A 26133-nucleotide genomic window follows, 5' to 3' on the forward strand; every position below is an offset into this window, starting at 1 on the left:
TCTGTCCATGAGCCAGTTGGCAACCCATCTTATGATGTAGGGGTTAATTCCTAGGTTAGTGAGTCTGCCATTGATCCATGAGTGGGGGATGGTGTCAAAGGCCTTGAGCAGATCGAGGTAGGCTGTATGGACTACCTTGCCTTCATAGTCTGCTCTGGTGACAGATTCGAAGAAGTCTGTCAGGTTGAGCAGACATGATCTGACCTTCACAAACCCAAACTGTAAGGGGTCCAGGGTTTGAAGGTTCCCTATATCCCTATTTATGAGGTCCACAACGATGCACTCCATGGCCTTACAGATCAGGCTCATCAGGCTGATGGGCGGCAGTTTCCTGAGTCAGTAGTCGCTCTCCCTTTGTGGAGTGGAATGACTGTAGCGGTGTGCCATTCAGTGGGAACAAAGCCTGAATTGAGGCTGTGGTTGAACAGGGCACTTAGGTGTGGTGCCAGTTCCCTTTGTAATTCATGTAGAACACAGCCAGGTATATTATCAGGTCACATGGAAGCTGTATTTTTGGCTTTGGATAGTGCGGCTTCTATCTGTGCAGCCATGATATTAGGGATTTGGCATTCCTCTGGTATTGGGATGGGCCCTTTAGGGGTAGGGGGATAAAGTTTGCACTAAACCTGTCGGCCAAGATATTGGCAATATCTGTTGGTTCAGAATAAGTGGTGCCATTGTGCAGTAGCTCAGAGCACCTCTGCGTATTGTTATGCAGATTCTTGACATAACTAAAGAATGCCTTGTGGTTATCTTTAGCATCCATTGCAATTTTGTTTTCATAACTAGCTTTGGAGGATTTGATGAGGGATCTCAGTTTTTTGCTGAGACTTACAAAGGAATTGTTCCAGTCTTGGGACTTTGCCCTTTTCTGTAACACTTTTTTCCTTCTGTTGTAGAGTTTATTAATGGCAGGGGACCATCAGTGACTTCCTTTTTTTGAAGGACAGGATCTTGGTTCTGTTTGGTATGGCCTGATCCATGCACTTGTGTAAATGCTCATACAGTGCCTTGGTGTATGATTCAGCGGCCATACATCCTTTCCCTGTTTGCATGGATGACGTGAAGTTTGACACTTTTGTCTTTAGAAGCTCAAAATTGGCTTTGGAGAAGTTTTTCACTATGGTTTCCTTCATGGGAATGAGGGTGGGATTTGGATATCGACTGTGATTAACTTGTGGTCAGATCTAACCAGGAAAGAGTTGATTACTGGCGTAGAGCAGTGGTCCCCCGTGTTTGTAATGGCCAGGTAGAGAATGTTTCTGCCTCTGGTAGGGGTGAGAATGAGTTGGTCCAGGGTGTTGGAATTAATGAATTCCACAAATCATTGGGCAAATGAGTTGGAACAGGAGTAATTTTCCCAGCTAATGGAGGGGTAGTCTCCCAGTATAAGGGTATTGGGTTGAACCTTAATGCTTTCCAGAATGTTCAGGAATGTGGAGTGGGAGTCTTGGGACATTGTGGGGGATCTATAGCAGGCTACAACCTGGATTGCAGTTTTATCCATTGTTAGTTGTACCTGTAGTATCTCTGATGCATTATGTTGGGCAACCAGTCTGGAGGTGTACCTTTGGGGCTTCAGTCCACCCCTCCTTTAGGCCTTCTGTCCAGGTTTAGGGGCCGAAAGGTGTGATATGCAATGTAGCCTGGTAGCACTGGGGTGCTATCTGGAGCCTTGAACCAGGTTTCTGTTATTGTATAGAGGTCGATGTTCTCCAGTTTAACACCCCCCAGGTTGCATTTGCTTGCAGTTGTTATGGTGGTAAATTTGTCTTCAGTGCATTGCTTAAAAAAGGCACTATAGAGGTGACAAGAGCCTTTACCAGTATCCGGAATCCCAGGGGTGACAGATGCAGGATCCCCTTTGAATGAAACCAAAAACTTAGCCAATTGTTGAAGTCAGTCATTTTCTGCTTGTACTGTGGTATCATTCTAGGCGATGGTAGTATGCTACTCAGGGCTAGGTTCATACGTACCTGGGCTACAAGATCTGTGAGCTCCTCCATGTCTCTTTTCATGTAGTCTAGGGAGGTATGTCTTAGGTCGTTCACACCAACATGGACAATGACCAAGTCAGATTTGCACTTGTTGTGGAGAGACCAGAGTGCGTGCATTATGTGGCAAATTCTGGCACCTGACAGGCAGCTGACCATAACTTTCTTCTTATTTAACCTAGTGAGTGGGACGTCAGTGTGCCTTACTATTGAGTCACCTATGACTAGTGTATTGGGTAGACTGTTTTGCCATAGGGGCTTGGGCTGAGTGGCACACTGTTTATGTGAGCTATGTGTCTTGGGGGTTGTGTTTGAGTGAGATGGTTGCTTGCATTTCTGCCTCGGATGTCTTTGTTGTTTGGGCTGATTTTTATTGAGAGCTTCCGCAAAAGTGGGTATGTGTTTTGTGTAACTGTGTGAGAGGTGTGGTGGTGTGTGATCTGGGGAACTATGTGTTCTATGAGGTGTGATGTATGTGTTAACCTTCTCCTCTTGACCGGCTAGCCCAGTCTTGGTTTGAGAGAGCGTGGCCTCTAGTTTGGGTATGTACGTGCATCTCTCATAAGTGGATGTGTTTGGAGGTAGGAGGAGAGGGTTGTCTGTGTACATGAGGCAATTGCTACATTGCCTCAGGATGCCCAGGTTCACCAGGTTAATAGGAGAAAACATAGGGAACTGACCTTTAGACATGCCTGGATAGGTGCTTAGTTGTTTAAGTACTGGAGCTGTTTTGCTTCCTTTTAAGTACTGATGCTGTTTTTGTTAGTGCTACTAGCAGTTGGTATGCTTACAATGACAGCTGCAAGAGGTTCTGAGCAAGTGCTGGGTTTAGAGGTCTGATCTGAGTGTTCAGAGACGAGAGCTAGCAAGATCTAAGGGAAAATTTGAACAGCAGACTTTAAGGCCCCGGTAGTAGTTTAACCTGGCTTAGGGATGTGCAAACACAGGTTTTTAAGTCAGAAAGTTGAAAGGGATAGAAACAGCCCAAAACAGGCAATAAAATAGAATTCCTGAGCTGGAAACCACTCCTCTAGCGACAGATGGGCTGCTCAGAGCTTACCACTTCCACTGATAAGCAGAAAGACTTCCTTCTGTCTCTGCAAGGTCTGGACAACTCAGAACACAAAATACAGTCCTGAAATCAGCAAATCTGAGATCTGGACTATTCTAGTTTGAGAAAAACGTGGGAAACGAGCAAGTAGATAGGATTTTTTTTTTTGTTGCAGAAACAGAAGTACAATAAATGCAGTAGTAAAATTCACTTATAAGGCTCTAAAAGGCTAGCGCACTTGAGTGTATAGACTGTAACAGTAAATGCAGTTAAGAAAAAAACGATTTAATAAAGTGCAGTTGGCAAAATCAGCAAAGAACAGTTAAATGAAATACCAAAGTTTGTAAAACGGCTGTAATAAAGCGCAGCAAGCAAAAATAAGCTAAAGAAAGCAAAAACAGGTACTTATAATCAAGCAAAGTCTCGCTCTCTTCTTTCTGCTGCTGTAAAATTCTGCAGGTCACCCAAACAGGATCCGCTGAGGTAAAACCTGAATTGGATAAGCAACAGATCAGAACTGTTGAAGGGTGGCAACCCAGAAAAGGAGTTCTGTACTTTATTACTTGCATGTAGAAAGCATTGCATCCCAGAGAAAGTCTGTATGTGGGGGCTTGGGTTATAAAGCATGTGCAAAGGGATGTATACAAAGGGGACACGAATAAACAATGCCACCCAACGTTAGACAATACTAAGAAAAGTCTGTAAGTCATGAAGCTGATGCGTTGTGTCTAGAAATGGACAGTCTAAGGAGGTCAGGAGCAAGTAGTGATGGGATAAAGCTATTCAAAAGGCCCAGTGGTAAAGTGGGCTGTATTATGAAACACAAGCCTGAGGGACGTGACAACAGTTCGGAGGCAGAAGTGAATATCGGAGCCCTGTGGAAAATTAATATGGAGGAGAAGTCTTGCTGCTTTGCAGTGAGGGATAAAAGGCAGAAAGCTTGTATGTGATAGAGATCATGTAGGTTGCAGTAAGAAGCTGTATTGATTACCGCTGTATGGTAGTAAGGTAACTCTACAGCTAGTGGTAACTCGTTTCTATAATTCATCATTTTCTCTGGTTCATTAACTGCTACAAAAGTACTCATAATGGATTATAGGTCTGCATGAATGATGGAATAGAGTAGTTACAGTACAGGAACTGAGGATGATTTGTTTCTGACTGAACAAGCCTTTTTACTTTTTTCAGTTCACAGCTGAAAATAGAGCACAAATGTCAAATTTGAACTTTTAATGGATGGCTTCAGCAGTAGTCAGGTTTTTGTCTTCTCTGAATTTTTTTACTTTTCTTGACAGATTGACTTTTCATCTGTTTGCTGTTGGTCCATTTTTTGTTCAGTAATATCCCCCCCATAATTATTTCCATATCTCTTTCTTTATTATTATTCTGGCAATACCACAAACAAAATGTTGTGGATTGTTGGATGGTCTGAGGGGCTGGGATTGAAGACGTTTGACATTTCTATGCATTTATGGACAGCATATCAGATGGAGCAGTAGCAAATAAATAATCTTGGAGGCTGAGGTTTTCATTACCTGTTTTCCTTTTTGCTTGCCCTCTGTTGTAGTTCTGAGTTAGAAACCTCTTTCCATCCCCAGAGTCTGTAAACCTACCATTGGCTAAAAGTTGCATGTGTATGTAAAATAAAAAATGGTAACTTCGTCAAGATGAACAGATTATTATATTAAATACAAATGGGCAGAACATTTGCTAAATATTTGCCACATAGGTTCATAGGTGTGTAATAGGCTAATGGCCCTGGAGCCTTTACAAGCCTAGCCCATAGAACTGCCCTAGCATCGTGCTGCCCTACATTAGTTCCCAGTGCCTCTAACAAGCATAGCCACTTAAGTGATCCCCGGGGTGAACTTTCTATTTCCCATCCAGTCCTCAAGATTTCTCTTGAAGAGGGCCAGTGAGGTGCTCTGCTTGACATGTATGGGAAGTCTATTCCAGAGCATGGGCAGTCTATGGGTTATGACCTGTCCCCCCAGCATGTTCTGTTGATTGTGGTAATGAGGCTGAGGTCTCTGGACCATGTGCTGCAGAGGGATTGGAATTTCTTTCGATGCAGCATTTCTAACAGAGCTGGGTCAGACATGGCTTTGTAAGTCAAGCAGAGATTGTCTCTTAGTAGATGATATGAGACAGAGAATAGCTGGAGTTTTTTAAGTCTGCCCATGTAGGATATGTGTTTAAGGCCTAGGATCCTCTTTGTGAGGTAGTTTTGTGGTCTTTCCAGCTGTTGCATGCAGCTAGTGAGGTACATGCCAGCTGGGGCATTATATTCGATGATTGGCCTAATGAGGGAAGAGTAGAGAGAGATGATGACCTCTTTCTGGATGCAAAACCCTTGGTAATGAAATGTGCCACATAGAAGGACTTTATGACCACAGTGGCAATACGGTGGTTGAAGGAACCTCTGTCCTCAGCTCTGTTATAATGCCTTCAGTGTTCAGTGGGCTCCCATTGATGTGGTAATTAGTGGGAACTGAGTTTTTCCCAAAGGGGATGATGATGCATTTTTTTGGCATTAAGCTTAAGGCCATGGTTTCGGCACCAGTCATTGGTCTCAGTGAGGCCTTTCTGTAGGATCTTTACATCACTTGGGGAGTTAATAATGGCTCCCAGCTTGCAGTCGTCTGTGAACTTGGTCAGCCAGAGTCCCTCTGTGTTGGCCTGGACTTCTGAAAAATAGATGCCAAACAGGAGAGGACCGAGGACCGATCCCTGTGGGACTCCACCTGCGACTGGTCAGCAGTCTGACTTGGAGTCCACTACTTTCACACTGTGGGTTCTATCTGTGAGCCAATTTGCAACACACCTAGTGATATAGGGGTTGATGCCTAGTTTGGTGGGTTTATCAATAATTCCTGAGTGGGGAATGGTATCAAAGGCCTTGGCGAGATCAAGGTAGGCTGTATGAACTGCCTTGTCCTCATCCACAGCTCTGGTGACTGACTCAAAGAAGTCAGCCAGGTTGAGCAGGCATGATCTACCTTTCAGAAAACCATTTTGTGTGGGATCTAGTGTTTGGAGATCCCTTATATCCTTGTTAATTATGTCCATGATAATGTGCTCCTTAGTCTTACATATCAGACTTGTCAGGCTAATGGGGCGATAATTCCCAGGGTCTGTAGTTGCTCCCCCTTTATGGAGAGGGATGACTATAGCAGTGCACCATTCGGTAGGACAAAGCCTGAGGTGAGACTGTGATTGAACAGGGCATACAGATGTGGTACCAGTTCACTTTGTAGTTCATGTAGAACACATCCAGGGATATTGTCAGGTCCCGTGGAAGCTGTATTCTTAGCCTTGGACAATTCAGATTTAACGTGTGCTGCAGTAATGCTGGGTGCCTGGCATTCCTCCGGTATTGTGATTGGTCCTTTGGGGGGGGACTGGTAAAGTTGGCACTGAATCTGTCGGCCAGTATGTTGGCAATATCTGCTGGCTTAGTATAGGAGGTACCATTGTGCAGTAACTCAGAGCAAACCTGGAGATTCTTGATATAACTATAGAAGGCTTTGTGGTTGTTTTTAGTATCTGCTGCAGTTCTGCCTTCATAGCTGGCTTTAGAGGTTTTGATGAGGGATCTCAACTTTTTGTTGAGGCTAATAAGGAAGTTTTTCCTGTCTTGGGACTTCACCTTTTTCTGACTGACTGTTGCACAGTTTCTTCCTACTGTTGTAGAGTTTATTAATGGTAGGGGACTACCAGATTGGCTTCCTTTTTTGGAGGAGAGCATCTTGGTTCTGTTGGGTATGGCTAGTTCCATGCATTTATATACATGTTTGCACAGTGCATCGGTTTATGATTCGGCAGTCATGCATCTATTTTCCATTGACATGGGTGCCATGAAGTTAGCCACCTCTGTTTTTAGGAGCCCAAAGTCAGCTTTGGAGAAGTTTTTCATGGAGGTTACCTTTGCAGGGCGTGTGGGTGAGATGTAGATTTCCATGGTGATTAGTTTGTGGTCGGATCTAACCAGAGAGGAATTGACTATTGGTGTAGAGCAACAGTTGCCCATGTTAGTAATAACCAGGTCAAGGATGTTGCTTTCTCTAGTGGGGGTAAGAATGAGCTGGTCCCAGGCATTGGAATTGATGAATTCCAGGAAGCATTGGGCCAGTGTGTTGGTGCATAAGTAGTTTTCCCAGTTGATAGAGGGGTAGTTGAAGTCACCTAGTATGAAAATGTTGGGTTGGACCCTAATAGTTTCCAGGGTGCTTAGGAACATGGAGTAAGAGTCTTGGGACATGGTTGGGGACCTATACAGGCTACGACCTGAATTGCAGTCTTTCCCATTGTTAGTTGTACCTGAAATATCTCAGATGTGTTATGCTGGGCTACTAGTCTGGAGGAGTGCATATTCTTTATGAATATGGAGACAACACTGCCTTTGGGGCTTCGGTCCATGTTCTGGAGCCAAAAGATGTGGAATGAGTTATAGCCTGGTAGTTTGGTGATAGCGGTGACAACAGTACTGACTGTCACACAGCTGGGTGATATCACTGATATTGGTACTGACTGTCACACATCTGGGTAATATCACTGATATTGGTACTGACTGTCACACAGCTGGGTAATATCGCTGATATTGGTACTGACTGTCACACATTTGAGTAATATCACTAACATTGGTACTGACTGTCACACAGCTGGGTAATATCACTGACAATGGTACTGACTGTCACACAGCTGGGTAATATCACTGACATTGGTACTGACTGTTACACATCAGGGTAATATTACTAGTAATGGTACACAGTGTCACACATCTGGGTAGTAGCACTGAACATGGTACTGACTGTCACACATCTGGGTAATATCACTGATATTGGTACTGACTGTCACACATCTGGGTAATATCACTGACATTGGTACTGAGTGTCACACAGCAGGGTAATATCACTGACATTGGTACTGACTGTCACACAGCTGGGTAATATCACTGACATTGCTACTGACTGTCACACATCTGGGTAATATCACTGATATTGGTACTGACTGTAGGATATCTGGGTAGTAGCACAGAGACAGGTTCTGTCACATATCTGGGGAATATCATTGACACGTTCTGACTGTCACACAGCTGGGTAATATCACTGATATTGGTCTTGACTGTCACACATCTGGATAATATTACTGACACTGGTACTGTCACACATCTGGGTAATATCACTGACATTGGTACTGACTGCCACACATCTGGGTAATGTCACTGACATTGGTACTGACTGTCACACATCTGGGTAATATCACTGATATTGGTACTGACTGTCACACAGCTGGGTAATATCACTGACATTGGTACTGACCGTAGCATATCTGGGTAGTAGCACAGATAGAGGATCTGTCACACATCTGAGTAATATCATTGACATTGGTAGTGAGTGTTGCCCATCTGGGTAATATCACTGACATTGGTACTGACTGTCACACATCTGGGTAATGTCACTCACAATGGTACTGAGTGTCACACATCTGGATAATATCACTGATGCAGGTTCTGGCTGTTGCACACCTGGGTAATAGCACTGACACAGATGCTGACTGTCACTGCAGATGCTGGAGATTCTATCTGACAATGGTACTGGCTGTCACACATCTGGGTAATAGCACTGATACAGGTCCTGAATGCCGCAAGTAACTGACTGTTGCACATCTGTGCAATAGCCTTGACAGAGGTTCTGTCACACATCTGGGTGATATCACTTTCACAGGTTCTGACTGTTACACAGCTGGGTAACATCACTGACAATGGTACTGACTGTCACACTTCTGGGTAATAGCACAAACACAAGTTCTGACTACCACACTGCTGGGTAACATCGCTTACAGTGGTAATGACTATCACACATCTGGGTTATAGCACAAATACAGGTTCTGAATTCCTTAAGTACTGATTGCTGCACATCTGGGTAATAGCACTGACAGGTTCTGACTATCACACATCTGGGTAATAGCACAAACACAAGTACTGACTGTCACATAACTGGGTAATAGCATTGCACCGACTGTCGCATAGTTAGTTAATAATGTTAACAATGGTAGTGAATTACCTCACCAGACAGCTGAGAACTCTTGTTGCAAGAATGCACATGTACTCTGTGCTCTGCCTAGAGTAGAGTGCCACAGCTTCCTGTTTAAGTTTTGTTTCAAAAACTGTGAATTATTACTTTTCAGTGATGTATTTTTTTACAATTATGGTTTTGTTTCTCCAGGCTGGGAAACAATCATATCAAAGAAAGGGGAGCGGAAGACCTGGCCAAAGGGTTGAAAGCAAATAACTCAATTCAGTGGCTGGGGTAAGTCACATTTTGTACATTTTTCTACTAACTTCCAGAATATGTTGCTTGTTTGATATTAATTCTGTACATGAGTGCTTGTGCATTAGAAACATGAAATATGATTTTGCATTGCTTTAGTATTAATAAAAGATTTAAAACATTCATCAAGAAGGCACAATGTGATTAAACCCTCTGCACACTTATGGTTATCTGTATGCAGGAGTCATGCACACACTGTGTCATTACTAAAAAGCAATACAAAATCTTAAGTCGACTCAGAAGTCAACTCAGTGGAGATAACCACATAGTGCATTTAAGAACTAGAATCACATATGTGTTTTCATAAAACATACAACTGTGATATGATATGTATTTCATGCATGGGGAAATTCTGAGAAGCACTGTGTTTCGTATCCTGGGATCTTGATATAATATATAAAAGCTTGTCATTCATTCTGTGTATAGTACTCATTAACTGTAATGCCTTATAACTATGAATATGCAATTTAATTTCATGTCTTTGTTTACTGGGTAACTATATTGTACTACAGTAATTGCCACAGTAAGCTAGTAGAAGATCTTAAGTTGTTAAGACTCCATTGGAGTGAAGTTTGAGCAAGTTCATTGTGAGATGTTGAAGAAAATGTTCCTTTTGTCTTTCAGACTTTGGGGGAATAAGATTGGAGATAGAGGTGCATGTGCCATTGCAGAAGCTCTTCACAATAACACAAGTTTAATATGGCTCAGGTAGTGTACACTGCGATCGTTATTGTCTCTAGTGAATCTCTACTTCAAGCGCTCAAATACGATGCAATCATGTCTCTTTTTTTTCTGTTATGATCAGTCTGGTTGATAACAACATTGGAAACATCGGGATTCAAGGATTAGCCATGTTGATTGAAAAGAACACAGTACTTGAGGAACTCTGGTATGTTTTAGCAAGAGAATAATTTTTTTCAGTGATAACTTAAAGCAATAATTTTGTCATGAAAAAAAAACAATAATAAACTAACTTCCTTCCAGAAGCAGCCAAGACGTTGTTTTTCTTTAAAACTACGTATCTCAGAAGTAAAGATAGCAGCACTCATTGACTCGCATGACAAATACTGGAACTCTGTATAAATCTTTTTTTTTTCCATCCATTGTTTTCCACTTCTATTTTTTGTCATCTAAACTGGCAGAGTGAAGTGGTGGTCTTTGGTAAGCCTGAGGGCAATAGCTAGTTAAACTGAGTTGCTACATGGAAAGAATTAAAGATGCTGCGTCAGAGTTTCTTCTCCATGAGCTATGTTCTGGTTAGTTCCACTACTGTCTGCTTTAATCTGTTCCATCTCATGCAATAAATGTGTCTGTGCTAGTATGCATAAAGTAATACCGTGTGGATCACGCCAGCTTTTTTTGTCTGAAACAGTATTCTGCAGCTTGCTTCCTGTACTGGTGATTTCAATACTGCATTTAGTATAATTTATTTTTGCATATACTTATAGAGGAGACTGTGTGGATTTTTTTCTGTATTTGTTATCTCACTTGTATGTCACATTTGTCTACCTTTTTAGAAATTGGGATTGACAAATTGCCAAAGCCCATCAGGGACAATCAGTTTTGGCACTGTCACTTTGCTTAGTGAGCTGAGAGGACTTTAGTGACATGACTATATGTAGCAGATAAATTTCATGCTTCCCTAAGTGTTTGGTGTGTGTGTGTGTGTGTGTGTGTGTGTGTGTGTGTGTGTGTGTGTGTGTGTGTGTGTGTGTGTGTGTGTGTGTGTGTGTGTGTGCGCGCGCATGTATCCCCTGAATATCACTGTCCTTGGTATCAGCCCACCAGCAATCCTAGACATAAAAATTGCCACAGATACTGATCTTCTGTTCTCTGTAGTCTTAAGTACCTTTTCTCATTCTGGTTTTATAACTTAATCTCAAGCACTATCAGGTGACCAAGGTAACGACAGCTGACCACTACTCTGAACTATGATTATTCCATAACTAGGAATCAAAGATTTGTAACCTACAACAGCAGCATTCTTGGTGTATTTAAACTATTTACTCCTCACCATTCACTGCGTTTTTGTCACTTTCTGCTTGTTGTAATTCTTATTGCATGTCCTACTACCTACCCAATCCCCATCAGACTGCTTATATAGAAAGCCTTTAAGGAATGCCCACCAGGGTAATTGCCCAGCTTGTGCCACTTTATTACATGGTGGTTTCTTATATTGCACTACTGAACAATTAAATACCCCTCATCCCTGTGTAGTCTTGTCACTTGCTGTCTGCTCTGTTCTACCTCTGGCTCCCTCATTTGCTGTACATTTCATCTCAAACATCCTTTGACTACTGCCCTATAATATGTTAGTCCTTATAAATCCAGCACTATATTTGCCGTGCTTTGGTATTTATGTATGTATAAGCTGTACAATTTAAATTCTTACATCAAACTGTAATATTCTGGTTTGAATTTTCTATCTTGCCTGTAGTACTTTCTAACGTTTTATGTAAGTGATGTTTTAGTACTTATCTGTAATTAGACCTTGACTGAAAATGGGCCTATGTGAATAAATGAATGAATGAATGCTGCCTAAATCACACTGCTTAAAGGCAAGTTATGTGGTAGAAATGATTGCTTTTTTGAGCTGATACTGAACAAAAAAGCAGAAGCCCAGAAACTTACCATAGGTCTTTAAGTAGGCTTACTGAGGGAATCTGCATTGTCACTATGATTCTTGTTTTGACCTTGGAATAATATTTGGAATTTTGACAGTGAACATTAAACAGTTTTAATCAAGGCTGATGACCTATGAAATGTTATGTGGATCATTTACAGTTTTGTTATTTATTACTTCAGATGGGGATTTAAACCAAGGTCTGTTCAGATTGATGCCTGATGCATGGAAAGAAAAGTGACCAGGAGAACAGATTAAATAAAATATTGAAGAAAGCAGTCTACCTATGAAATATAATCAAGTAGAAATGAACAAACGCTGTAACCACGAACAAAAAGCTACAGGAGTTACTGAAGCCACTAATAAAAGTCCAAAACACACCGGTATTCTGCTATATTAGCATCTAAACCACTATTGGGATTCTTTTCATGTAGTATAGGTTTAAAAATGCCTAACCAATTTATCACTTCTAATGATAAATCATGGACCAAACAGTTAGGATAACCTCTATTTATAAACATATTGATTAGAAGCTCACATTCAGCTAAAAAATCTGTTTCTAAAGAACACATCCTCGCTGCTCTAACCAGTTGGCCTTTAACGATAGAGCGCTTTTGTTTAAAAGGATGTGCACTAGAAAAGTGCAGAAATTAATTACAATAAGTAGGTTTCCTATATATGATCGAACATAAGTTATTGTTAACAGGGTCTTTTGTTAATTTGACATCTAAATAATCAATACTAATAGTATCAAATTTATGTGTAAACTGGAAGAATGTGGTAGTGGAATTTAAATAATCAACAAATTTATCAGCTGCAGATTTTTTAGCTGAATGTGAGCTTCTAATCAATATGTTTATAAATAGAGGTTATCCTAACTGTTTGGTCCATTATTTATCATTTAGATGCTAATATAGCAGAGTACCGGTGTGTTTGGACTTTTACTAGTGGCTTCAGTAACTCCTGTAGCTTTTTGTTCATGGTACGTATGAAATATCACAAAGAATACCAAGTGAAAGCCATATAACCAATGTTAATGCAAAGAGAAGTGTCCAGCAGAATGAAGGAAATAAAATGTTCATGTTTATGAAAACAAAAATGATGACGGGATATGTCAGTTTGCAGGCCACTGCTCTTATCACATTATTGTTTTTGTTTTAATGTAGCACAGCTTATCACAGCTTATATAATGGTTAAGGTCTTTGGCATCCATGCACAAAGTACAACATTTGATCCTGACCTGTGACCCAGTGGCTGCATGTAGTTTGCATGTTCTTCCTGTGTTTTTGTGGGGTTCTTCCTACTTCCCAAATAGAAACTGGGTGTTTCTACCTCAAACTCACCCAAAAAAATTGAACAAAGTCTTGTGCAGCACAGACTCTGGGTGGTGCCTTTCAGGGGGAAGAGTTGTGTAGAACAACCATTTTAAACATCAACTGTAGGACACAGAATCCTTTAAACAGAAGAATATGCATCACAGATTGCACTAGACACTCAGTAGTGTAAAAATTGGCACTAGGTGATTTGATCATGTTGATTGTTGTCACCAAAAATGGGCATGGATATTTCCTAATGATAAGTGGGTAGAGGACCCAGCCTACACCAGGGACCCATGCTAGCAATGGGAGAGGTCTGTATGCGTCTATTCATCAGTGTATGCCTGCCATAAAGCCCATTAGCCCTAGTGCAGTAAGCTACTTGCCAGATGGTGTCTGGTTACCCAGCTTGTGTTACCTGTACTAGCTCTGTTGAATGAAAGCTGTATGTAAAACCAGTCAATGTGCCAAGCATGAACTAAAGATTGGTTACACTCACTGTAGGTTCACTGGTGGGATGTACCTTAGAAGTAGATGACATGATAGTAAGGAGGATGCTGGACATCTTGTGTATCCAGGAGACAAGATGGAGGAGTAGTGCAGCCAGACCACTTGACTTGAGATCCAGAGTTGTGTGTAGGGGGAGGATTGGCTAGAAATGTTGTGAGTATTGTAGTGAGAGAGAATCTTCTGAGGAGAATGAGGAATGTCATCAGAATTAGTGGCAGACTCATAGTAATGAGAGTGCAGTTTAAAGCTAGGCAGCAGCATTCAAGCACCAGTTTCAAGGCCTACTAGATAAAGCAGGACAACATGAGTTGGTGTAGGTAATAGTAGATATGAATGCTCATATCAGGACAAACAGAGCAGGATATGAGGACTGCTTGAGTCAGTGTGGGTGGGGCAACATAAATAAAGAAGGAGAGGCCATTCTAGACTTCTGTCTGGAAAATGGCTTGATGGCGACCAGCACATGGTTCATGAAGCAAAAGAGAGAAAGAGACATAAGATCACATACAAGAGTGACCAACATATAACTCAGGTAGACTTCCTTCTGGTAATAAAAAAGCACTAGGGTAGAATCAGAGTTTGCAAAGTCATCCACAGTGAAGCAGACGGCCCACAGTATAAAGGTTTTCCTTTAAAACTGCAAATCACAGTGGTTCGAGTGCTCATATGAGCGACTCAAAACCACGAAACTGTGAATGTCGACGGTCCTTCATGTTTGAAAAACAGCAAATCGAAAAGCAGATTAGCTGTTTTTCGAACATGAATGTCGAAGAAAAAAAAAACAAAGTGTAAAGCAGGGGGCAAGCCTCCCTGCACCCCCCCACACCCCCTACTTTATTATTCTAACTCTGAGATTGCATTACAGTGGGGAAAGGAACCATTTCCCGATCCCCACTGTAGTGCAATTGGCCCCAGAATGTCGAATGTGCAGTGAGCGAATCTCACTGTGCATTCGCTCATTGCACATTCAAACCTTTTTCCGTTCGGCGTTTGCAAACTTTGAAGACTGTCTTTCGGAAATGTTCTGTTCGCCCTTCTGCAAAACCCAGTTTTAAAGGTAAAGCCAGTATAAACCACTGCTACCTACAATCAGCAGAAAGCAGTGGTCATTGAAGGCTCTAAGTTTAACAAAGGCTAGGCTGAAGACCTGGAGGTTGCCTGGAGCAAAAGCAAAAGAGTTCAAGGAATTATTCAGGACTCTAGCAACAGGAACAAAATGAAATAGGTGGAGCTGAAGGATGGCAACATCTCAAAACAGTATGCGTGAAGGCTATAGAATAGATAGGTGACAGAGCCAGGTGTGTAAATAAGGTACACAGGGAAAGCTAGTGGTGTTCTGCAGAAGTCCAGGAAGTTAACAAAAGAAAGGAGGAGTGCAGGAAAAAGTGGTAGATAGAAAAGGCAGACAGGCATCAGTGATAGTCTACCAGCTTCAAGAAAGTGACTCAGCAGATAGCACAAAGAAACTCTTATCAGGTTGCAAGGCAAAGACAGAAAGACAAGGATAATCAGACACCCTTTGTAAGGGATGCCAACAACGGCCTGCTCACAAGTCCACATGACATCAAAGGCAGATGGAAGGCATATTTCCAGCAGCTTCTGAAGGAAGAAAATCCCAAAGAAGCAGTACTGCTCCAGACACAGACAATACTGAAAGGGGAAGAAGATCCCACCCTTGAAGAAGTAAGAACAGCACTAAGGAAAATAAAGTTAGGAAAAACAGCAAGTTCAGATCAGGTCACAGCAGATATAAACAAAATTTTGAGTGAGTTAGGAAAGAAATCACTCCAGAAGGTACTCACAGTAGTATGAAGAGAAAGGCATATCCAGATGACTAGAGAGTAAACATTCTAGTGCCAGTGTATAAGTAAAAGGGAGCACTCTCAACTGTGGGCAATATAGCGGTATCAAATAGCTGTCACATTTTATGAAGGCGTTGGAGAGAATGATCGACAAATAAATATGCAGAGTAGTAGAATGTAAAATGGGAAATGAGCGGTTTGGAATCAACAAGATACAGCACAACTAACCTGTTACATGCAGTGAGACAGATAGCTGAGAAGAAGATAGAGATGAGGAAAGATTCCAGCTGGGCATTGTTAGACTTGGAAAAAGTTCACCTAGACTCTGCCACAACTTGCAGTGAGGGAAAGGTTAGTTTGTGCTTTCTTGTATTTTTTTAGTGCTTCATTGCCTTCTTCTATTTTGCATATTGTCATTTATTTTCTTTGCACTTTGTTTTACTTGTATTCTGCTTTTAATTGCTTATTTAAACTAGGAAAGAAACCACAGCTGTGTCCCTTGTGAGTCACACAGAAATTAAAACAGGTCAATTAAGGTTAATTATCTGTGAACCGTGGGTGGAACTAGGAACTAAACCTTTTACTTAAGGGGTAAAATAAAACATTTCAGAGCTTTACTGGAAAAGTTGACTCAGATTCTGTCCCAACTTACTGTGAGGGAAAGGTTAGTTTACTTTTGCTTTCTTGTATTTTGTATTAGTTTATTGGCTTTTCTGTTGTGTATGTTGTGATTTGTTTTCTTTACAGTGTGTTTTACTTGCATTCTGCTTGTAATTGCATATTTAAAGTAGGAAAGAGACTACAGCTGTGTCTGTTGTGAGTCACACAGAAATTAAGTTTTTCCCACCCTGCCACCCTGAAGCTGTTGTGTTTTTAAACCCAATTATCTCTCTAGCTGCCTGCCCCTTATGTTAATTTGACCATATATATCCTTCCCTCTCCCCTATAATTGTCTGTTGTGGTAAGCACAAAACTATCATTTTGTGAAATCACTCCCCTTCAACTATTTAAATTTATTGGCCATACCACTGTATTCCATACAACAAGAATACAAAATACTCACAGCCCTTCCAATCTATCTTGCTATTTTAAAATGAGTGACTCTCCACTTAGATAGCTAAAGCTTAGTTACCCCTTCTTTCATATCTAACTGCTTAGTGAACACTGTAGCTCTTCGATATTAACCCAGTTTCCATCTTACCTTTAAAACTGCAACATCTACTCCAGGACCACCAATTATTGGAGAGCCCACATTCTGCTCCTCAGTAGTCATCTTGGGATTAGTTCTTCTGTTTTACTGCTGGGGAGAGAAGGAGCACAGGGACATTATTTCTTGTAGACTGCTGATCACCAGAAACTCTTGTAACTGCTTCATAGGTGGCAGCTTGGAATCAGAGTGCATTGATTCCTGACTCTTTCTGGTTGGGCAGTGAGTGTCTGTGCTTGACATTCCTGATTGGTATGGTTGCTGTTCAAGGCATCTACCAGGAAAAGGCTACAACAACACACCCTTGCATCATCTGGGGCAAGACTGTGGATCATCTAATAGGCTGTGTCGTGCTTCTCATCTTAGGATTGGTGCTGTTTTGCTCCTGGTAAGAGAAGAAACAAAGGAACATTGTATTGCAGCAGAGTGAAGCTGTGGTTAGACCAGCACTAGTGGTAGCCAGGCAGTAGTCATTCACATGACTCCCCTATTTTCATCATTCTTGACAAGCTAATTCTTTGTTTTCAGTAAGTACTGCTTGGTTTGTTTCTAACTTCAGAATATCTGCCTCAATATTTCATCCATAAATCTTTAGGGTCTATTTATTAGATGTTCATCGTGTTACCCTGCTGCAGTCATCACACTTGGGTTATCCTGTCATCAGGCAGTCCTGCAGTCGGCCGGAATTCCAAAGTCTTGGTCCGGCGTTGGTTGCTGTCGCCTCTTCCCTGATGTCAGTGCGCCAGGGGTATATATATTGCAACCGACGCCATTTTCTTCAGTCTTTCTTGCCGCGCGGTGCCCGAAGCAGAAGCAGTTCGCAAGTGCCAGTCGGCCGACTCCTGAGATTTTCGAATTCGAATTTCAGACCAAAGTCTTCTATAAAGCTAAGTACCCCGTTGGGGAAACTTTTGTTGCCTCAGACCGATGTCAGAAAAAGTTAACAATTGTATTTCTTGTGGGAAGCAAATACCTCATAAGGATTTTCATTCTTATTGCATACCTTGCCTAGGCCCAGACCACGATGTCACTTCTTGTCGGTTTTGTGCTAGGCTTAATAAGCGTACTATTAAAAGACGCTTTGATTTCGCACAAGACTACTTCGGTAGGAAATTTAACTACACCATGCCATCGGAGCAACCGACTACCGGCGTGCACAAACAACACAGGGATAAGGACAGACAGCCCAGGCCTAAGCCAGATTCCGAGGCCTCGGCTGATCCGGTCTCTGGTTCTCTGGTCCTCAGTGAGGCTCTGACGCAGCCCCTGACTACTGCAGATCTGGAACCCGAGACTGCTACGGAAATTTTGACGGAATGTACAAGGCCGATGCAGCCTTTTACTTCAGGCCCTTCCGACGACTTTGCTGCAAAAGACGTCGGTGCTACAGAAACGCCATCGGTTTCTGAAGGCGTTTTCAGACCGATGACTCTCAACATTAAAACGTTTTCTAAGTCAAAGACTCCTTCTAAATCTAAAAGGACTGCACTTCAGTCTCCTGTTCAAGGCCCTATGCCTAAGAAACAGATGCTCAAAATGGCTGAAGATTTGATTTCTTTAATCAGGGGTTCACAGCCCCCTCCTGACAAAAGGCCTAGACAAGAGGAAGATTATGCTTCCTCTGAGCAAATGTCCATTCTTCAGACTCCTCTGAGGACCAAGACTATTCCTTCTCTCCTTATGAAGATTCTGATGCTGAGGACTCTATTCCCTCAGCTTCTCCTCCTGAAGACTACTCCTTTGGGGAAACTTTACACACTATGAGGGAACATTTTCACTGGGAAGGTCAAGACTACTCTGATTCAAAGAAAAGGCTCAGAGAGTTTCTTTTACTCCCCATACACAGACCACTTGCCATCCCACCAGTTTTGGACATTGTGGATGATGTCTATTTAGAATCCAGTTTCAACCCAGACTCTCTACCTCCTGCTTCGGCCAAGCCTGACAGATACTACAGAGTGCCTGATTCCCACAAATTTCTTTACAATAGCCCAGTAGCTGACCCAGAGACTATCTCCTAGGGTCCCAAGGGGGCTAAGGCTTCTATGGCTAAAAACCCAGTACCTTCTGAGAGGGATTCCAGAGCACTAGACAGGTGGGAAAAAAAGGTTTACACCTCAGCCACACTAGCTATGATGGCACTGAATTGTCAATTTCATATGCTTAAGTATCAGCAATTTCTAATCTCTCAGTTAAAGCAAAGAATAACCACTCTCCCTCAACAATCTGAATTGAAAGAAGTACAGGATCTGTTGCACGCCACTGAGCAGGTGGGCAAACATACCTTACAACATGGATTTGATTCTTTGGAGGCCTCCTGCAGAGCAGCTGTCACTGGGTCTGTTATACGTAGGCATGCTTGGTTAAAGGAACAAACTCTGCCTGATCATGTTAAAGCAAAACTACTAGATGCTCCCTTACAGCAGGATGTTCTTTTTGGAGTTAAAGCAGAAGAAGTTTTAAAGAAAATGGAAGATAAGGCAAAATCTATGCAGACAGTCAAAGATTTCCTACAAGTACAACCCCCTCGCTTCAGCAGAAACTGGCCAACAAAAAACTGGTCCTTTCCAGCCACTGAAAGACCGCAGAGGGGTAAATACAGACGCCCAAGAGGCAGAGGACAACCACATGCCCAGTATAAACCTCGCCAATGGGGCACTACAACACAGAAGGATGGAGAAGACAGGTCTCAATCCACCAGAAAGCAAACTCAATGACTTGCACCTCATCTGGCCAAGCAATACTCTCTTGGCAGCCCCCTTGGGGGGGAAACTCACACTTTTTGCAGACAACTGGCACATTGTCACAAAGGACAAATGGGTCCTAGACATAATTTTACGAGGATACAGATTCCACTTTCACACCTTGCCAATGAAAAGAGGAATGCCAAACCTGCCACAAAATCAATGGGCAGAGGCACAAAAACAAATTACAGCTCTCATGGACATGAGAGCCACTCAACTGGTACCTACTCGAGAGCAAGGCCAAGGATTTTACTCAAGACTCTTTCTAGTGCCCAGAAAGGACAATGCCTGGAAACCAATTCTGGACCTTTCAATTCTAAACACTTACTTACAAGTACCCAAATTCAAGATGCTAACACTACAGCAGCTACTTCCCATGTTGCGCAAGGAAGCATGGCTAGTAACGTTGGACCTCAAGGAGGCATACCTGCATGTCCCTATCAGACAAAGTTGCAGAAGATACCTCTGTTTCATTGCAGGTTCAACCCATTACCAATTCGCTGCACTGCCCTTTGGCTTATCTACTGCACCCAGAGTTTTCACAAAATGCCTGGCACCAGTAATTGCATACTGCAGACAAAGAGGAATTCAAATATATCCATACCTGGATGACTGCCTCATCCAAGCAGAAAGCAAGGACATTCTCTTACATCATCTGGCCTTTGTAAAGCATCTACTAAACTGCCTGGGGTACACAGTAAACGAAAAGAAGTCAAAACTAGTACCCTCACAAAAAATGACATTCCTGGGTGCCAGCTTGAATACAACGGCCCAGAAGGCTTATCTTACACCAGACAAGCAACTACAACTGACTCAATATTTCAAGACAATGGCAACAAAGACCCAATTAACTGCAAGAAAAATTCTGCAGGCTTTGTGCTTCATGGCATCTTGCATACTAATAATACCATTTGCAAAGCTGCATATGAGGAAATTACAGTGGTACCTAAAAAGTGTATGGTCTCAACACAGCCACAGCTTGGACACAATGATATCTCTCATTCCCTGCCTATAACAGGAATTTCTATGGTGGTCACAGGCATGTCACCTCAACAAGGGTCAGCCTTTCACCTTGCCCCCAGCCAGGCAGACTGTCACAACAGATGCTTCAGACTACGCCTGGGGGGCACACATGGCAGGACAATGCATTCAAGGCCTATGGACTGCAGATCAAAAAAATCTGCACATAAATCAAAAAGAGATGCTAGCTGTACAGAAAGCTCTGACAGCCTTCAAGGATCTATTACATCCAGGACGACTTGCAAAAAAGACGGACAACACCACAGTAATGTGGTACATAAACAAACAAGGGGGTACACATTCCTACCCTCTATGCAGGCAAGCAATGATCTTATGGAACACAGCTCTGGCCTACCAAGTCCAGTTACAAGCTCAATTCCTGCCAGGACAGAAGAACACATTGGCAGACGACCTCAGCAGAAACATCAAAGATCCCCACGAGTGGAAACTAGATCCACAAATATTTGCAATGATAACTCAAACATGGGGCCTTCCAAACCTAGACCTGTTTGCCAGTCCTCAAAACTACCAACTGACAAAATTTTGTACAAGGACATTTCACCATCAAGCTTGGAAAGTGGACGCTCTCTCTTTCAGTTGGAAAAACCTGACAGCATATGCCTTCCCTCCATTATCTCTCCTCACAAAGGTTCTTTTGAAGGTCAAAAAGGAGAGACCATGACTGATTCTCATAGCCCCAGACTGGCCACACCAGCACTGGTACCCGCTATTGAAAAATATGGCCCACAGCCCACCATGGATATTGCCTCAAATACCCCATTTGCTCACACAACAAAACAAACAGATTCTTCACAGCCAGCTCAAAACTTTAAATCTGGCTGCATGGCAAATCAACTAAACATCCAACCAGCTCCTCTTTCACAAGCAGTTCTGGATGTTATTCTGGAAGCCAGGAGGCCAAGCACCAGGAAGGCTTATTCGGACAAATGGAAAAGGTTTTGTGCCTGGAACCAAGCTAAAGGCCAAGACACAATTCAGCCTCACATTCTACAGTATTTAGCTGAGATGTTGCACAAAGGACTTCTTTTCCTCAATTAAAATCCATGCTTCAGCTATTTCAGCTCACTACAACACGGATCCACCTTTATTTTCACATCCTCTTCTAAGGCAGTTCCTCAGAGGAGCAAAAACATTACACCACCCAGGAGAGCTCCTACACCAACATGGGACCTCAACTTTGTTCTGGAAAAACTAACGCTACCTCCCTTTGAACCAGCTTTCTCTGCAGATCTTCAGTTCCTATCATGGAAGACTGCCCTGCTCCTAGCAATAACTTCAGCTAGGAGAGTCTCAGAGCTACAGGCACTAATGGCAGTGGAACCTTTCCTCATTTTTCATCAAGACAGAGTTTCTCTACTTACTAATCCTTCCTTTATGCCTAAGGTGGTTTCCAGTGTAGCTTTAAATCAAACCATTCACTTACCCACCTTCTTCCCCAATCCACAGAACAAAGGTGAGAGACTCCTGCATTCCTTGGACATTCACAGGCAGATTCGTTACCACTTGGACAAAACTAAGGTTTTCAGAAAAACTGACCAGCTCTTTGTATCCTATGCTACAGCTTCTCAAGGGAAGGCTATATCTAAGCAAACCATTTCTAAATGGATAGGTCATTGCATACGTTTCTGCTATACCCATCATGGGAAACCAGTTCCTGCTACCATTATATCCCACTCTACCAGGGCAACAGCTACCTCTACAGCCTTTCTCAGGGGGGGTTCCAACCAAGGAGATTTTAGAAGCTGCAACTTGGAGTTCAGTACACACCTTTACCAAACACTATCACTTACCTCTTTACTCTAAGTCCAGGCTTCGCCACTGCAGTTCTGCAGGGCCTTATTGCCTCCACTAACCCTCTATGATACCTCCCCCCTACCTTAGCTTTGGGATTCAACCCAAGTGTAATGACTGCAGCAGGATAACACGATGAACATAGTACAGTTTTGTACCTACCATAAATGTAGATGTTCGAGTGTTCACCCTGCTGCAGTCCAGGTTACCCTCCCTCCATCCCCTCTGATCTACTGGTTAAATCTCTGCTATGCCTTACTGATGTATTTGCTTATAGCTGAAGGGATTTTGTGTTTGTGCAGTGTTCACTCCATTTGGTACTAATTCTGACCACCTTTTTGGGGGCACCTGACATCTGGGGCAAGAAAAACTGAAGAAAATGGCGTCAGTTGCAATATATATATATACCCCTGGCACACTGACATCAGGGAAGAGGTGACAGCAACCGACGCCAGACCAAGACTTTGGAATTCTGGCTGACTGCGGGACCGTCTGACAACAGGATAACCCAAGTGTGATGACTGCAGCAGGTTGAACACTCGAACATCTACATTTATGGTAGGTACAAAACTGTACTTTTCTCCTAAAGTGTTTGGCTGTGCCCTGTATAGACACAGACACCATGAGTGACATTTTTCCTGTAAAAGCATGATTGAAATTTCAATAATTCCAAAAGGAGTGCAGTCCCAGGAAGGAAGATCTCCAAACAGTTTTGTGCGTGTCTTGTGACATTAAAAGTTGTTATTAACTGTTTGGAGATCTTCCTTCCTGGGACTGCACTCCTTTTGGAATTATTGGTGTTTTGTGGAGAGCTGCCGCTTTTTTGTATTTATTTGATGATTGAAATTTCACCAATACCTGGTTGCACACAAGACAATTCGTTTGCAGTGACGAGCACTACCCCTGGGTTGCAAACTGAATACTCCTGACCTTGCTTTATATTCTTACTCCAAATGTCTAGTCAATAAAAAGGGTCTGTTGCCATGGATATGAACGTTCCTACTATCTTCATTATCAGCTTGGTGGACATGAGCATTCTAAGGCAATGTAGAAATTGCCTTTACTGACAAGCAGTTAATTCTCAAACAAACTGATATAGTAAGTGAGAGATGTATTTACACAATGTCACTGAAGGCAAAGCTCTCACATAAAAGTACTCCTAATGTCAATAAGGTTGTCAGTAGTACACACGCTGCATCCATCACAAACAATTCAAAGCAGACATATAGACCCACATATGCTGAGGCACTTAAATGTAACCTTTCTAAACCCCAAAGACCTCCTAGATGAAGTATACATAACAAATGCCCTCAGCAGCCTCTTTCAAAACAACACCAACATCAACACATACAGCCACATCTCACAGACCCTCTACTTGTAAGCCCATAAAGAAAGCCACCACACAATCTAACATTCTGTTCATTGGAAACTCCGTTATGGGACATATTGATGTCCCTCTCACCAGGCTGAGTAAGGTGAAAGTCACAGTCAGTTGCTTATCAGGGACTAGGCTCCACCATATTACTGTCGCACTCAGGTCATTGGATGACAATTACCAGTATGACTCAGTCATATTCCATATGAGTGTGAATGACCTGAGATGTACAACCCTAGACTATATGAAGAGGGAGACATGGAACTCTCGGAATATGTGTCCTAGGCTTGTGTGAGCCTAACATTGAGCAGCATTTTACCTTCTCCAAGGATGATGCCACAATATGCACAAAAGATGACTGACTTTAATAATTGGCTTAATTTCTGGTGTCATTCTAAGGGAGTGGAATATTTATAAGCATGGAAGGAGATGGTCAACAGACTACATTGCTTTGCCAGGGATGATTTACACCTCTCCCTTCTAGGCTTTCACTTGTTTGCTAAAATATTGTCTTCCCCCATAGTGCTTTTTGTAGGCAATGCCATACTGAAAGTACTTCTGACAAAGCAAATCAAAACCAAGAAAATCTAAAGGTATTACTGCTTAGTGCTAGGAGTCTAAACAAAAATCTCCACTCCCTAGAAGCTCTCTTCACTGTAGTGAATGTTGATGTGTGTGCAGTCACTGAGACATGGTTTAAAGCCATGTTGAGCACACTGATTGTACAAGGTTATAATGCCTTCCGTACATGTAGACCAACTACTACACAGACAGGGACTAAAGGCTGAGGTGTCTCGATTTACATCAAAAATTAATATAACTTAAGGGTGGTCAAACAGGAGAATGCACTCGAGCTTTTCTTTGTTCAAATCAATATACACAAAATCCAGTGCCACTTCCTTGCAAGCTATAGGTCCCATTCTATGACCCAGGAAACCCATGCCATGTATTTAAACTTATTGGAAACTCTGCTCTTCCAACTCAATACTATATTAATTTGTGATTTAAACTACCCCACAGTTAACTGAAAATCCTACATGACACCAAACATACAGGCAGAGGGATTCCTGGATTTTGTAAACACAAGCTCACTGGACCAGATTGTCAATACACCATCTGGACCAGATTGTCAATACACCAACCTTGGGTGCAACCATACTGGATCTGATCCTCACTAATATGGGAGAGTGCTACACTCTCTAGTGTAGTGTCTTCCCTGGTAACGTCAGGCCACATAATGGTCTCCTTTGAATTAAAATAAAAAGTTTACCCAAGCTAATTCTGGAATATTCAGGAACTACTCTAAGGCTAACTTTCTGCTATTAATTGATAACCTGGCAAAATTTCAAGCCCCCATAAACCCTGGGAACAATGCTGCCTATACACAACTGTTCACCAAAACCCTATACAAACATGTTAATAGCTGCATAGAGGCAGCTGTACCCACCAGGAAGAAGTACAGAATTAACTCAAAAAACAAGCCAACCTGGTAGAATCACAAAATCAGTAGGCTGTATAACGGAAAAAAATCATGGCAAACATTAGGAGGTGCAGCACCCAGCAGGATAAAAGCACTGTTATCAAACTAAATAAGCAAATCAACATGAGGTAAATTTGGCCTCCCAGGCCAAGGACAGCCACACAGCATTCCTTAGCTATGTCCACAACCTCAAAAGCAATACACAATTGTATGCATAGCTCATTTTAAATGGAGCCACCTATACCGAGCCAGAAGATAGCAAACCTACTGGCAAACAAATTCACCTCCAGCTTTACTCCTCTCACCCACTCAACCTTCACTCAGAAAATGCCATCAAATATAAGTCGCCCTGCTATCACTAGAGAAGAGGTCCTTTATGCTATTTCTAAGGCTAAGAACACTGTATCAGTGAGCCCAGACAATATCCCAGGATGCCTTCTAAATAGAATAAAACAGGACCTATCAGGCCCTGTGGAATTCCTATTTAACTGTAGCCTCCAAAAAGGTTTTGCCCCTTATCTGTGGAGAACAGCAACAGTCATCCCTCTGCACAAATGTGGGCCATCTACAGACCCTGGAAACTACAGATCCATAAATCTCACTAGTCTCATATGCAAAGCCATGGAAAGAATTATCATGGAAATGATCAATAATGATATCGTAAACCTCCAGACACTGGACCCAACCAAGTTTGGTTTTGTCAGAGGCAGGTCATACCTACTCAATCTGGTGGACTTCTTTGAGAAGGTCACCAAAGCAATGGATGAGGGCAAAATGGTTTACACTGCCTACCTTGACCTGGCCAAAGCATTTAACACAATACACCACTTGGCCATTGTTGACAAACTCAAGAGTTTAGGTACAAAC

General features: G+C 42.3%; 1 protein-coding gene across 3 annotated transcripts in view; it reads left to right on the forward strand.

Moving 5' to 3' along the window:
- The window catches only part of NOD2 (nucleotide binding oligomerization domain containing 2), a 1141123-nt gene that overhangs the window by 783755 nt on the left and 331235 nt on the right, over positions 1-26133 (forward strand). For all 3 annotated transcript variants that reach the window (XM_044081989.1, XM_044081990.1, XM_044081991.1), the window contains 3 exons: positions 9273-9356; positions 10002-10085; positions 10183-10266. In XM_044081989.1, coding sequence (XP_043937924.1) covers positions 9273-9356; positions 10002-10085; positions 10183-10266 — 252 coding nt within the window. The remainder of the gene's footprint in view (positions 1-9272; positions 9357-10001; positions 10086-10182; positions 10267-26133) is intronic.

Source organism: Protopterus annectens, chromosome 8.part1 (genome assembly GCF_019279795.1).
Source record: "Protopterus annectens isolate FY-2018-M chromosome 8.part1, PAN1.0, whole genome shotgun sequence".
In the NCBI taxonomy this organism is placed as follows: Eukaryota; Metazoa; Chordata; order Ceratodontiformes; family Protopteridae; genus Protopterus; species Protopterus annectens.